The sequence below is a fragment of the Spermophilus citellus genome (genome assembly GCF_964194105.1).
Source record: "Spermophilus citellus genome assembly, chromosome: 1".
NCBI lineage: Eukaryota > Metazoa > Chordata > Mammalia > Rodentia > Sciuridae > Spermophilus > Spermophilus citellus.
In genome coordinates, this window is record NC_138182.1 from 148370094 (window position 1) to 148385601 (window position 15508).

At 33.7% G+C, this 15508-nt stretch overlaps 1 protein-coding gene across 1 annotated transcript in view; it reads right to left on the reverse strand.

Annotated features, from left to right (window-relative positions):
* Nucleotides 1-15508, reverse strand: part of LOC308640920 (solute carrier organic anion transporter family member 4C1-like) — a gene marked incomplete at both ends in the record, with an annotated part of 55469 nt that overhangs the window by 20538 nt on the left and 19423 nt on the right. The window contains 4 exon segments of the mRNA XM_081278923.1: nt 1015-1096; nt 1098-1137; nt 3569-3665; nt 5785-5967. Coding sequence (XP_081135049.1) covers nt 1015-1096; nt 1098-1137; nt 3569-3665; nt 5785-5967 — 402 coding nt within the window.

The window sequence follows — 15508 nt, forward strand, 5'->3', positions numbered from 1 at the left end:
TTTAATCTGTCAAGTTCTCTTTTGCCCATTTCCAAAAATTAATCATCTATCTTTTTGCAAATAACAATGGGAATCACTAAATATTCCCAACCTAGAGAAGAGTACTTCTATATACTTATTTCAGATACAGAAGCAAGATCTCAGAGAGGACAATGAACATTATTCTCTATTAAATTTTTCCTTTTAAATAAATGTCTAGTATTAAGATATGATAAAAATGAATGTATTACAATATGACTTCAATGATAATTGAAAAAAATAAGCACTTGTAACCACAAATAATTAACATGAAGGATTTGAGGCAGAATGTTCCTTGAAATTAGTCATTAACAAAATACAAACTAAGAGTTTTAAAGATATTGTATCTTACAATGTAATATAATAAAGCAGGACTCCAGATAAAACAAATTAAAACAAATTTAGTAAGTAGTAAGGAGATGAAAATATAAATATATATATGTATATATTTATATATATACATATATATATAAATGAGAAATACATGCATATTAAAATTGCATATATATATATTAATGAGAAATACATGCATATTAAAATTGCATATATATATATATATATATATATATATATATATATATATTAAGGAGAAATACATGCATATTAAAATTGCAAGTAAAAATTGTCTAAAATAAAGTTATGTATTCAAAAGTTTACATATGTACACAACTGAGATTCTATACAAAAGCAAAGTGGACAAATGTACAATCTTATTAGTCTTATAGAAAACAACATCTGGCTGGGCCCAGTGACTTTCACTTATAACCAGCAACTCTAGAGGTGGGGATAGGAGGATGCAAGTTCAAAGCTAGCCTCAGCAATTTAGCGAGACCCTAAGAAACTTAGTGAGATCCTGCCTCAATACACAAAAGAAAAGGACTGGGGGTTTAGCTCAATGGACAGGGTCCTGCGTTCAATCTCCTTACCAAAAAAAGAAAACTCCATCCTTGCTAGAATTGGAAAAAAACACTCTGGTTTTAAAGAAAACTTTTTTACCTGGTAAATGTTTTGGGAAGCAAGAGAAAGGTACTATCAAAGACCAAGCAATGAAGCAAGATATGAGAAATCCAATCCACCAAAGCCCCCAACCATCGTGGATCATCCTCAGTGATACCAGAGCTAAACAAAAAAAAAAAAAAGGAGGTAAAAGCCAAGTCAATGTTGTTAATTAAAACTCAGTTATGATAAGCATAGACTCGAAAATTAAAGAGAATCAAGTATGATATTATCATAATAACCAAATTTTTAATGATGCCTTTTCTGATAATCAGACAATGGTAGCAGACATTAATAAGTTAAATGAATAATTATTTACAAAGTTTTTTAAAACAATAAATGTGACATAAAATTTTAAAATATTTAACAGTTAATAAGTATGATGGATATTTGAAAACATATATATAGAATTTCTGAGGATTCTTTATTAAACTATGGCTGTTTTTACCCTCTACTATGTTAAAATTACTTAAAATTATTATATAATTATTTTAAATTAATTAAATATATCTCACACAAAAAAATCACTGACCTATGTTGAAAGCCCACATTCAGGGCTTCACATTTAGCATTTACTTAAGTATAAACTCTTCTAAAGTGATTTGGAGTCACTGATATTTTCACACATGCATACTGTGTGCCTTGACCCTATCCACCCACCCATCTTTACACTTACTCCCCTTGTCCGCTGGCACTCATCCCAAGTCCCTAGAAATCACTGTTCTACTTTCAAGTTGATTTTGTTTTTCAGTTTCCTCACATAAGAGAGAGCATGTGATAATTTTCTTCCAGCATCTGGCTTTTATTCTGTTACCATAATGTCATCCAATACCATTCATTTTGCTATAAGTGACAGAATTTTATTTTTCTTTATGGTTGAATAATATTCATATATATGTATTTATTTCTGATATATGTGTACATACATTATATATGTATATATAAACACGCACATCACATACACATAAATATATATGTGTATATATGTTTTCTTATTTAATCCTGTCATATGTGTGTGTGTGTGTGTATGTGTGTGTGTATAAAATATTTTCACATGTCCATTTATCTGTACCTAGGTTGAATCCCTATCTTGGCTATTGAGAAGAGTGCAGTAACAAACGTGGGTATGCAGAAATATCTGATTTATGCTACATTCACTTCCTTTGTATATACACCCAAAGTAGCATAGCTGGATCATTTGGAAGCTACGTTTTTCATTTTTGAGGAACCTCCATACTATTATCCATAGTGGCTATGCAAATTTACATTCTCACCACAGTGTATAAGAGTTTCCTTTTTTCTCCACATTCTTGCCAAATTATTTGTATAACAGCAGTTCTAACTCAGATCATTTGCCATTCTTTAATTGAATAACTTGTGTTAAATTTTTGTGTTCCTAAGAAAAATCTGGATATTAACAATCCTAAATCAAATGAGTAACTAGCAAACATTTTCTACCATTCTGTAAAGTTGTCTGTTGTTTCCTCTTCTGTGTAGAAGCTTTTTCATTTGATGTAATCCAATTTGTCAATGTTTGCTTTTGTTCCTGAAATTTTGGGGTCCTTCCCAAAAAATCATTTCTCAATCTGTATCCTGAAGTACTCTCCCTATATTTCCACTAGTAGTTTCAGAATTCTAGGTATTGCATCAAAATCTTTAAACCATTTTGAGGGTTTTTTCTTTGTTTTGTTTTAACTTATCACAGTCTGTAAAAGGTTATACTAAGACTAAAAACTCTAGGGGAAAAAAATCACATATGAAGGACCATATTTCCTTATTCATTGCTTATAATCAAGCAAAGGATTGTGCAGTTATGATTCCCAATGGTAAAATGAAAAAACAGATTCTCAGCAAAGGTCATTAATTTGTCTATTCAGGAAAAGGTAAAGGCAGGTAATGCGGATTTTGCAATTAAAAGATCTACTTCAATAATGTTGTGGCTACTTACCAACCTGTAAGTATCAGCTGCTTTAAAGGATTATTGGGAAGATTAAGTAAGAAAACATGTAAGTTATGTTTATTGGAAACATTTGCTGTCTGGAATATAGTATAGGATAAATATTATATATCATTATTATTATACTACCACGTTATTAAAATAGTGATCTCTATGACATTATAATTATAATTGTAATCTGTATGACATTATCAGAGCTACCAGAAAATTTATTCTGAGAATCAAAGCCCCATCAGATACTTCAGGCTAGCTGTCCCCAACTAAATCTACAGAAAACATGACTACTTTATATTGAATTGTTGATTTTGAACAAAGCATGAAATCTTAGAAAAAAAATGTATTTCTAAAAATTTAACCACATAGCCCTATTAAATATCCTTATTTATGAATAAATACATTATTACACCAAGAGATGGTATGGTATTTGTTTATGAAGCAATGCAGCCAGAATAAGATATCATATAAAAGTTGTATATGGTCAGTTTTGTGGCTTAAAAACCCCACGACATATTGAATAAGTACAGTGAAAATGATCTATGATGTTAGTATATTGAAATCAAATAGACTCAAATGAAATAAAAAGAGATATTGCCTTGCCTTTCTCCAATAGCAACATCAATGTACATGGTTAACAGTTGTCCTCCCAAAACATAGCCAATGGCTGGGCCTAAGATTGACATAGAATAGCCGATTCCTAGAAAGAAAGAAAAAAAACAAACAGACATTGGAAAGAGCCAAATGTACAACTTTGTTTACATCTCTAACAACAGTGAAAAAAAGACAAATATTTTGCTATAGAAAAATATAACTAAGGAAGTCTACTTCAAAATTACAAAAAATTCAATAAATATACCATTTGAATGGTATCATTTTATCAATAATTATGTTAAGGAATCTAAAATGTATGTCAGTAGACAATCTGTCTAACTATAATAATTACAACAAGCCAAAATAATTGCAACTCCATGGAAAGTTAGATTACGTTCACTGGTGGCATGAATAGCACATCTACTATTATTCTGTACTATGAATGATAATTAGTGTTTACAATCTCAGGAAATAAAACAATATGAAACAAGAAGTCTCCTTACTTTGCACCCACTTGGAGAGTATTTAAATTGCCATACAAAAGGATTTTGAAACTTCTATCTGCTGTTAATTCCATTTCTTAATAGACATTCATTAAACCTCTTGTTTTTAGACATTCTCCATTTTTAACTAGAGGCAAGATTTAATTGAACTTATGTCTATTATATATTTAACATTTTCCTGTGTATAAAAAAAATTAACTGTATTACCAACTTACAGACTACTGCTGGGTTTTTCATTCTTATACAAAAAAGAAGAGGAAACTTAGTTTTTACCTAAACTAAGTACATCTCAATGGCAAAAATAACTAATGTACTAAATCAAGTCTCCAAAATGAAGCTCATGGAAGATGATCTGAAAACATAATTTTTATCTATCTGCCAACTTCCTTAATTTATAATACAGCTGTATTTTAAAAAGTAAAAAATACTTTAGTAGAAAAATTAAACTATATAATTCATAAGTAGTTGTGTACATATAAAGAATTCATACTCAAAAATACTTTATGAATAAAAGGGCATCCTAAAAATGCAAGAAATCAGTAATTTATAAATTCTTTTTGGTGGTGATCTTGTTTGTTTGTTTGTTTTGGTACCAGGGATTGAACTCAGGGGCACTCAACCATTGACTCACATCCCCAGCCTTATTTTGTATTTTATTTAGAGACAGGGTCTCCCTGAGTTGCTTAGTGCCTCACCTTTGCTGAGGCTGGCTTTGAACTCATGATCATCCTGTCTCAGCCTCCCAAGCTGCTGGGATTACAGGCATGTGCCACTATGCCTAGCTTAGTGGTGATCTTTTAAAGAAATGATTACCAATTCAGTTAAACCAACAATTTTGTAAGGACATCTTAAAACTTTTGTAAAGCACACAGTTGCTATAGAAGTTTCCATATTACAGATGTACCTAGATCTGGGCATATGGATCAGTGATAAAATGGTTGTCTAACTGTACAAAGCCCCCAGGTTCAACTGCCAGCACTGGAGGCAAAAAAAAAAAAAAAAAAAAAGAAAAAGAAATTAAAGGATGTGCCCAGGTAGAGTTAGTAGTCTGTCAGGGCCACACCGAACACACTGACTTTCAGTACTACAGCAATGAGTTTCTTATGATAGAATAAAAAAACAATAAAGAGAAAACTCATATAAAAAATTAATCAGGCAATAATTAGATGAAGCACCTTGCATAGTCTGGTTAGCTCTAGACTTCAGAGAAGGAATTTTACCTAGAATTAGTTCACAAAGGGGAAAAAAAAGGACTCAGATAAAAGTGTTAATCTAAAATGAAAATGTAAGAGTTTCTACACACCCTCTGGTTTTTGTTTTTTTGTTTTTTGTGGAGTCTATTCAAGTTAACGTAGATGTAACCAGTCACAATTGCCACACTCTGTGTAAGTTCCCCAGGATTTAGGCAACCCAGACAAAAGGCTTCTCCAGTGGTTCTTTCCATCCAGGAAGGTTAGCATGCCCAGGGGAGGATATAAGCAAAAATCATTATGCATTTTATTAATCATCTGGTTATAGCAGTAAATAGTTAAATAAAGGAAATACTGCATTTACCTACTGGAAATGCCTATGACATTACAAATAACTTTTTACCAAGCCTGTTTTGCTTTACTTGTAAAATGAGAACCAAATTTCTTTACCTTGACAAAGATCAAGTATACTCATAAAGTAAACAATAGGACAAAATGATCCTGGGATGATTATATTAGAGGTTAAACTTACCTATGTAGAGAGAAGACTTGTGAGTGGGCACAGAATCATCAATAAAGGCTGTTCCCAGGGTGTAGAGAGGGGTTCCTCCAGTCCCCAGCAACAGTTGCCCCAAGATGAAGACATACAAGTAGTTAGAAAGCAAAGAGTTGGATGAGGTACAACTGGTGCTATTCCTTGTTGTTGAGCAAGTGTCTTTAGTTAAAAAAAAAAAAGTGAATCTACAGAAATTTATCAAGTAAATATCTAGCTTACAAATGATTTTTGCTTAACATAGTCCTTACTTTTTTTTTTCAATCACTTCACTTTGATTATATTTTGACTTTCTAAAGTTGGATGGCATCAGTCTCTTTACTGGCTGCAACCCATTTTACAGCCCCAAATGAAAGTTTCTGTTAAGTAATGAAACCTACTGCAAACATCTTACAAAGAGCTGGTTAGTGAATAATTAACCTCATTGAAAGATAAATAACAACCAAAAAAAGAAAAGCAAATTGTATGACAGAATTCTCCATAAAATATCATAAGAATGTAGTTTCTAAATTATCACATCATGAACCTCCATACTGCTTTCCAGACTGGTTGCGCCAATTTGAAGTCCTACCAGAAATGTACAAGTGTGCCTTTTATCCAACATCCTCACCAACATTTATTGTTGCTTGTATTCTTAATAACTGATATTTTGACTGGAGCAAGATGAAATTATGAGTAGTTTTGGTTTCCATTTCTCTAATTGTTAGAGATGTTGAACATTTTTTCATATATTTGTTGCCTGATGATGTATCTTCTTCTGAGAAGTGTCTGTTCAGTTCCTTAGCCCATTTATTGACTGGGTTATTTGTTTTTTGGTTATTTGTTTCTTTGACCCAGTATCCCACATGTCGGTTTATACCCAAAGGATTTTAAAACATCATACTACAGTGATGCAGCCACATCAATGTTTATAGCAGCACAATTTATAATAGCTAAATCATGGAACCAACATAGATGCCCTTCAGTATATGAATTGATAAAGAAACTGTGGCATATATACACAATGAAATATAACTCATCATTAAAAGAGAATAAAATCATGGCATCTGCAGGTAAATGAATGGAACTAGAGAATATCATGCTAAGTGAAATAAGCCAATTCCAAAAAAAAAAAACCAAAAAACAAAGACTGAATGTTTTCTCTGATAAATGGATGCTGATCCATAAGGGGGTAGGGAGAGAGAACATGGGAGGAATGGAGGAACTTTGGATAGTGCAAAGGGTAGGAAAGGAAAGGGAGGGGAGATGGGGGAGGAAAGATGGTGGAATGAAATGGACATCATTACTCTAGGTACATATATTAAGTCTAGTTTGTGTACAACCAGAGAAAAGAAAAATTGTGCTCCATTTGTGTACTATGAATCAAAATGTATTCTGCTCTCATGTATAACAATTTAAAATAATAAATAATTTTTAAAAAAAATAAAAATAAAATAAATAAAATCACATTATGATACTTAAAAAATAATACTGAAAATCACCTCTTAATGTTGAGAATTCAAACAGAGCTTATAAATTCATGGAAGCATGCTGATATGGAAAGAATATATATGGGCTGATAAAATTCAGAAAAGACATGAAAATAAAACAACAAAACTATCAGAAATGAGGATCACACTGGAATGATCAAAAGGAAATAAAGATTAAGAGAATTATAAGGAGAGAAGATGCAAACATGAAGAATATTAAAGAAAAATTAAAATACCACAATTTATAAATGTGAGAGAATATTATATAGAAGGATTCAAAAAATACAAAGAAATACCTAATCATCTAGAAATAAATATTATACACACACACACACACACACACACACACACACACACACTCCAAGATAAAATAAGGAAACTTCCCTGAAATAAATGAAGACTAATCTATAATTTAAAAAGACATAGAATGTCTGAGTGAAATGTGATGCAGGATTTTTGAAACCAAGATATTCCCTTGCAAATTCACTGGATTTTAGAAGGTAAAGAAATAGCATTTTGAAAAACAAGACACAAAGGTAAAGTTATTTATGCAGAGGGAGATAAAAATCAGTATGTTTGGCAGGCATGATGGTGTATGCCTAAAAATCCCAGAAATTTGGAAGGCTGAGGTTAGCCTCAGGCTAGCCTCAAGAACTCAGTGAGACCTGTCACAAAATAAAAAGGACTGGGTATGTGGCTCAGTGGTAAAGTGCCACTATATCAAAACAAATTAAAACCCAGTAAGTGTGTACTTAATCCAACAAAAGAACGAAGGAATGCCAAAAATGTATTAAATGAAAGATAACATGATGCACAAACTTTATACTCAAACTCTTTCAGATATAAAGACAAAAACAAGTGTTTAAACACATCTTAAACCTCATAGAATAAATCTTGTTTGAAAAAAAATATTGCTAGAGTACAGTCAATCTACCAAGGAATCCTCCATTCAGAGATGAATGTGGACCTGAAGAACTTCAGAAGCAAATACAAAATAATTTATTAAATTGGACTGTTATAATATCATTTTATAAAATGGATTCAACAACTCTGTGTATACTGTTGAGGAAATTATTTGAACCTATAATTTTGACTTTCAATGGAAAATCAGTTTTGAAAACACTCAACATTGCTTAATAGGGAGGAATTGGATAATGGCTACCGAAATACAGTTAGATAGAAGAATAAATTCTGGTGTTTCACAGCGCAGTAGTATAACGAAGGACCACTTTATGTTTTGAATATAGCCTTTACTGCTCTTCCACTGCAACTTATTTTTTTACATGGGCATGTTTCTTTCTCTTTTTTTCTCTCTCTGCTCCTCTTTAATCTCTCTTCCTCCCTAACCTCCAGGGAAATAGGATTCCCTGTCTTCCCCATCCTAGGCAGATTTATCTGTCCTTGACTACATACCCACCAAAGGAACAAAGTAAACCAGACTTTGAGGATGGAACCAGAAGATCTCAGAAATGACTATGGCCCAAATTAACAAGTCAATCACAACTCCAATAGAGAACACTTGGAATGTAGCCTTTGAATCACTTCAGTTCCTGCAGAAGAATCACAGCCTCTTCGACAGGTGTTCCCTTGTGTTTCTCCTTTGATACCACAGCAATAAACTTCATTTTCCTTTTTCTCAAAGCTGTATTCTCATTGGATTGACATCAGGAACAAGAACTAAGCTTTCCGTTACAGTAGGGAGATTATATTAGTTTACAACAACAACCTACTATAAAGGTTATAAAGACCCTCAAGAAACGAGTTTAAAGGCTTCAAATAAAAAGAAATGACAAATGTGGAAGAACATAGAAATACTAATCGCAAAGTTTTGAAATGGCTAACAGAACGTAGAAATACTAATTTACTGACTTTATCATGACACACTGTCTGCATGTGAATTATAACACTGTCCCCCATACTTATGTAAAGTACTATGTAAATTTTTAAAAATCTAAATTGAAACAACAAAAAAGAGGCATGTTATTTGACAACACACCACAAGGTGGAGCCCCTATGTTGTTTTTGAATTCCGAATAGAGTTGCCATTAAAATCACAGATTAGAATTTCACCTAATAGAGAATCCAGTAGCAGGTCCTGCCTATAATATTTGCAGAGTCTGCAGCAAAAGAACAAAAATCCACATACCATATGTCAGAATATTTATAAGTTAAATATCAAGCTCAGCCCAACCCTTAATCCCACCCAGACCCAGAGACCCACAGCCTTGTTCCCGAGCATTTGCCCTAGACACCTGGAAGCTGAAGAAATCTCTTTCCCTTTGGCCCATCCTGTAGCCAGGGGTAGGGAAGGATGGATGCTGCGTCAGGGCAGTGGAATTCCATTCCCCCAGTCCCTTTTCTGAGAGAATTTCTAGGAGCTGCCTGGGTCTCCCAGGTTGGATTGAAGAGGCAAGGTTTTACAGAGAACCCACTCTCTTTAATTACCTGCATCAGGCAGATTGAGCTGGCAAACTTTCCTGCAGCCTCACTTTCTCTCTTCCAGGAAAGTGTAATTTTCATCCCCTGTCCCCACTCTCTATTTCCCAGACAAGGCCCTACAGGGTAGAAAAACCTGCTGGATTGTTATATTTGGTCACCCCCCCTCCCCTAGTCACAAGAGCACCTTCCTACCTGGGGAGCTCAGCTCATTTCTGCATCTCCCTTACAGCCTTTTTCAAACCTTTCTTATAAAACAGTCTTTCAAACCTTTCTTATAAAATTTGAAAAATAAAAGATCTTTGAATGTCAATGTTTGCAAGGTGTGGGGCCCTCTGAGCACTGGGCTCAGGGAAAGGTCCTTCTTCCACAGGACAAAGATGGCTGGTGGCATCTAAAACATCTAAAACAGCAGAAAGGAAAATGTTCTTCCTGCAGGTGAGGATCAGCAATACTCCCAAGTCCAAATTCATATCCTTTGTCTGTAATAGGAAATGAGCCAGGGAGCAGCAAAGCAGTTTTGATTCATTAAGTAGGGTGAGTGGGAGGAGTTTACACAAAGACTCCCACAGGCAGCTCTGCCCTCTTTGTGGGAATTGAAAAGCAGGTAGCCTTTACCAGCACAGCCCACCTGCCTGGGATGACAGCCTGATTACTCACCATCTCTGGGGGCCTAACAGGAACTGAGTCAATGAAATAATTTTCAAAAAACAGCTACTGCAGCCTCTTAGAAAGAAGTTATAAGAAAAACCAGCAGCATAATTACATTAAATTAACATTAGGCCAAAAGAAATGTCTTTCTAGTTTCTGTCAGCCATTTCAAAACTTTATAAATGTAATGACCAATTCATTAGAAAGAAACATCTAAAAAGAAAAATAAATAGAAGAATTAAAACTAAATTAAATTAATGTTATGGCATTAGCCCAAAAATATTTTCATGAAGCAGAGGAAAATTTTTAAATATAAATTTCATACTGAAACAAAACAATTGTTTATGTGAAAGAAGAAAGCAAAGCAGAAACAAAATTTTTTAAAAAAGATGAAATATGCATTGGCAGGAAATCTAAAAGAAAAAAAAATTAAAACTCCATAGAAATGAAGATACAATGTAAAGAGATCCAATGTAAAGAGACTAAAAAAATAGAGCAATGGACATACTGAATAGAAATGAGAAAAATAAATAAAAAAGTGATTAAAAAAATTAACACATAAGCTAGCCAATGGGGATCATGTATACATATAATTGAAGTATCTGAGAAAGAGAACTAAAGCTGTGGAACAAAATATGCAAATATAAGATTGAGGAAATGATAGTAAAATCTAAAAATATGAATGTAAATTAATTTTTCATAACTGGGTACCCAGGAAATATGACCTAATGAGTCATCCCCAAGATACAGCATAGGCAAGACTTTGAAGAGACTCCAAACCATAGGCACTGGGGCTTGAGATACTTTGCAGATAATATCAGCAGTACACAGTATGTCACACATTAGAAGGACTTCTAAATGATTTCAGAGTTGACAATGGTGAATGAGTAGTTTGTGTGCTCCCTCCTAGAAACTAATAAGGGGTATAGCGTGCATCGAAACAATCAATGAGTACGGATGAATGAATCCACGACCTAAGAGTTTGAATAGACGGTATTGTATTTCTTACCTTTTCTTTTCAGCATTTTTTGTTGTTCTTTTAATATCCAGTTAGCCTAAGGTTCTGTATTTTAGATAAGCAGATTGACTGTTAATAATTATCTCAAAAATGTTTGTCATTTCATCTTGATAGAAATTATTATGGAAATGTTTTTAATATCCATCTCAAGTTATTTAAGTAAATATCAAGCACATACACACACCCCTTCCTTTTTCTTGCATGACACACATGCACAGGCCAGGGTAGCCTCTGGTATGTCCAAGGAAGAAAGGAAAGATTGGGGGTTTTACAAAGACAGAGAAATCTTCTGAAGTTAGTATGAAATTTATGGGTACTTTTGGTGCCCAAGAGAGCTTGTAAGCACTGCTTGGTGAGCAGTAGCAGTCACTATGTGAAAGCCAGATTTTTTAAGTTATAGTTTTCAGTTATTTGTCAATTGCTAAAATAATCTTAAAGGTAGGGCCTTCTTTCCCTTTATCTAAGTGAATTTGTGTTTATCATTGCCTTGTAAAACATGACTTGGCTGTTATTCACAGCTACTAGTATTGGGTGCCAGGAAGCTTGCAAACTCTGTAAAGCAAGCTACGCTTCCTCCTCTGCCTGCCAATCATGGGGAAATCTCTGTGAGGTCCTTACAGTGAGGACATCTAAGTTTTCGTAGTAAGGCTTGGTTAATTTCTGTAATGATGACCTTTCTCCATTTTCGAATGGGAAATGCAAGACACTAAAAGCAAATAGGATAGTTTTATGTGAGCTGCTTGCTCACATAGATGCTTATGATTTCCATAACTACTTCTGTCATTTCATTTAACAATGAATGCTACTTCGTGCATCTAATTTTATGCTTTGTTTGACAAAAAGCACATACTTCATAATGGGAAGTACAGGTCACATGGTGAAGGTAAGCAAATTTAAGTCTGACCTACTAGTATCTAGGCAGAATTCAAGATGTGCTTTTCAAATGAAGAACAGTTGTAGGCAGGAGACACTATAGTCTTACTATAAAAACTTGATATCCCTATGATTTCCCTGTGGAGATCTCCAGAAGCTTCCTACATCCTCTCTGCTGTAAACACTGCCTGTACCTGGTGCAGAACTTGCTTTTGCTTCACTTCCAACTAAACTTTGGCAGCCTCATGCATTATCTAGTAAATGGGCAGATGTATGTGCACAAACGAGGTCATGGATGCCTCCAATACTCCAAAAGATGAACCAAGTACTATGTTCCTTATATGCAAGAAGCAAAACAGGTAATATGACATGGCCCAGGCTGCCAAACTACTAGAAATTACCTGCTGCGGTAGGCCTCTATAAAGGATTTGTGGTTTATCTCCTTTCCTCTGGCATGCATATGTTTTTCTAAGGCACCTAAAATACTTTTCAATTCTTCATATCTAACAAGCTTCATTCCATCAATGTAAAACCCAGCATGGTGTTCTGTGGAGTGATAAAATGATCATGGTACCTCTAGACCATAGTTATAGCCTTAGCACTACTGCCATTTGAGACCACCTCATTCTTGGTGGTGGAGAATTCTCTTGTGGTATGGGGTTTATGAATGTCTCTGGTCTCTTCCTACTAGATGCCAGAAGCATCCTCCTTCTCAGCTATAATAATCAAAAATGTTTCCTGACATGGAAAATTGCCCCAGTTGAGAACCACTTCTCCAGATAGAGATCAAGATGATTCTTATAGTACTGAGATAAGTTAATAATAATATAATCTAACTCTTTGAGTGAAACTGGGCCACCCTAATATTCTTTGCAGTAGTCAAAGAAAACATCTATAATGTAAATAGCTACATATTAAGTATCTAAAACTGTTTTGGTTTCCTTCAGAGATAGCACTAACTGTGGTTAGTGTCACCACCAGACTATGTTGACAATGATCTACGTCATGCTCCATTACTTTATCTTTCATTTGCACTAGAAAATTGTGTAGAAAAAAAGGAGAAATATTGTTAGGACTCACTACTTCTAAGTCTTTCAGATCTTTTTTTTAAAAACCTTCATTTTATTTATTTATTTGTTTGTTTGTTTGTTTTTATGTGGTGCTGAGGATTGAACCCGGCGTCTTGCACATGCTAGGCAAGCACTCTACCACTGTTTCAGATCTTTGATGGTGTCACAAAACTCTTTAATTCCCTTAAGGATAAGCTACTACTTCAGGCTTAACATCTTATTTGGGAACTGGTACTTAGCCCTTCTAACTATAACAGCTCTTAGTTCACAAATTCTGCCAGCTGATGGATCAGTACTTCCCTTCCCTGTCAACATTCTGCTGAAAGGCTTCAAGCCCATCCAAGACGGATTTAGAACAGACATATTACATACTCCTGGCCCTGTTGTAAAGTCCTCCAAAAAGATCTGTTTTCCCATGAATAATGAATTCTGAGTCCATGGACTGACTTAGACTTGGGAATCTGACAGAGGGTTGTGAAACTCCATTATGTAGATTCAGATCAGGTTTTTGTTCATAGGACTTAGAATTATTATATTTATATTTTAATAATTGGACCAACTTTGCCTCTAACGCATAGTGTGGTCATTTAGTTTCTCTCTCTCCAGGCTCTGAATGAGCAAAAGAAGAATATCCATTACAAGGTCCATACTATAGGTCTTAAATTTATTTTTGAAAAGGAAGGGTTACTATGAAAATATAAGATTAAATTGGATTTCATAGTAAAAAAGCCCTGGGTGCTAATTCTAATTATTAAACATTTACAGAATAGCTAATATGAGCCACAGCTATTTTCAGTTACTGGAAAGATGAACAAACTATGACTCCTATACCCCCAAAAAACTAAGTTTGTATAGTAGCAGTGGTAGTTTATAATATATAAATTAAAGCCTGAAAATTTCAGAATTTATATGATCTAAATACTACAGTAACATTTTTTAAAATTATACAGAAATGCAAAATAAAATTGAAATTGTCAGAATACAACAGATCAAACTGAAAACAAATATGTAGAAATCATAAACTAAACAATGTACTAATGAAATTGAAGTGATACAATAGATCTAGAGAATAAACTTCATTTTGAACCAGAGATTTATCACATAAAAATATATCCTCGATATGGGTGCATTTAGCAAAAACAATAGCAATAGTATTTTATGGTGTTTCAGATCACAATATTATAGCACTTAAACTACACCCATAAAACAAAAATTTAGAAATGTCCAATCATATTGTTACATAATATTTTAGTAACACCAAGTCCATAAAACATCAAAAAAAACCTCTAAATACTTCTGTTACAGATGTATTGTTTGAATTCAACCTGGAAACCTGACTAGATTGATAATAACATTGAAATGATAGGAAATATCATCTACAAAAATAAAGTGGCGTTGATATAGATAATTTTCCTACTTATTCAATATAAAAATCCTCCACATATTATTCCTAGTGACTCCACAAGCATTTTAGTAATATTAAGTATCTTTAGACTTCTTTCAATAAATATGTGATTTAACTTTGTTCCTTATGTTTTTGAAACACTCCTTTATTTCTTCTTTCCTCCATCCCTTAAATTAACAAATACCTGTTCTCCATAATATGTGGGATAATATACTGGAAAATGGTGAAATCTGGTGTGCTAGAACCCTTTTACGAGCTATATATTTTAACATTCTACACAAACGTGGTACATTTCTTTTCTGACTCGATCCTATAAACAAATAACAAGCAACAACAAAATTTGTGGTAGACATTGGATCTTTGCCAAATATTCTAGGTAAAAATGAAAGGAAATAGAAAGACTAAGTCTTAGGAGAAGGGAAGGCCAATTGCTTCTCTCATCTTGATCCTATAAAAGATCAAAGATGGTCCTATTCATTACTTGAAAGGATTAAAGTGAAACAAATAATTTTAATTGGAAAATATGGGTCAAAGTAAAATTATGATTTCAGTGAGACTGACAGGATTATTAAACTCTAGAGAAAGACATGATGTTCGGAAAGATAAGAAAGGTGAAATATCTGGGCACAACAGCACACACCTGAGATACCAGTGACTCAGGAGGTCAAGGCAGGAGGATTATAAGTTTGAGGCCAGTCTCAGAACTTAGCAAGCTCTAAAAAACTTAGCAAGAACCTGTCTCAAAATAAAAAATTAAAAGAACTGGGAATGCACCTCAGTG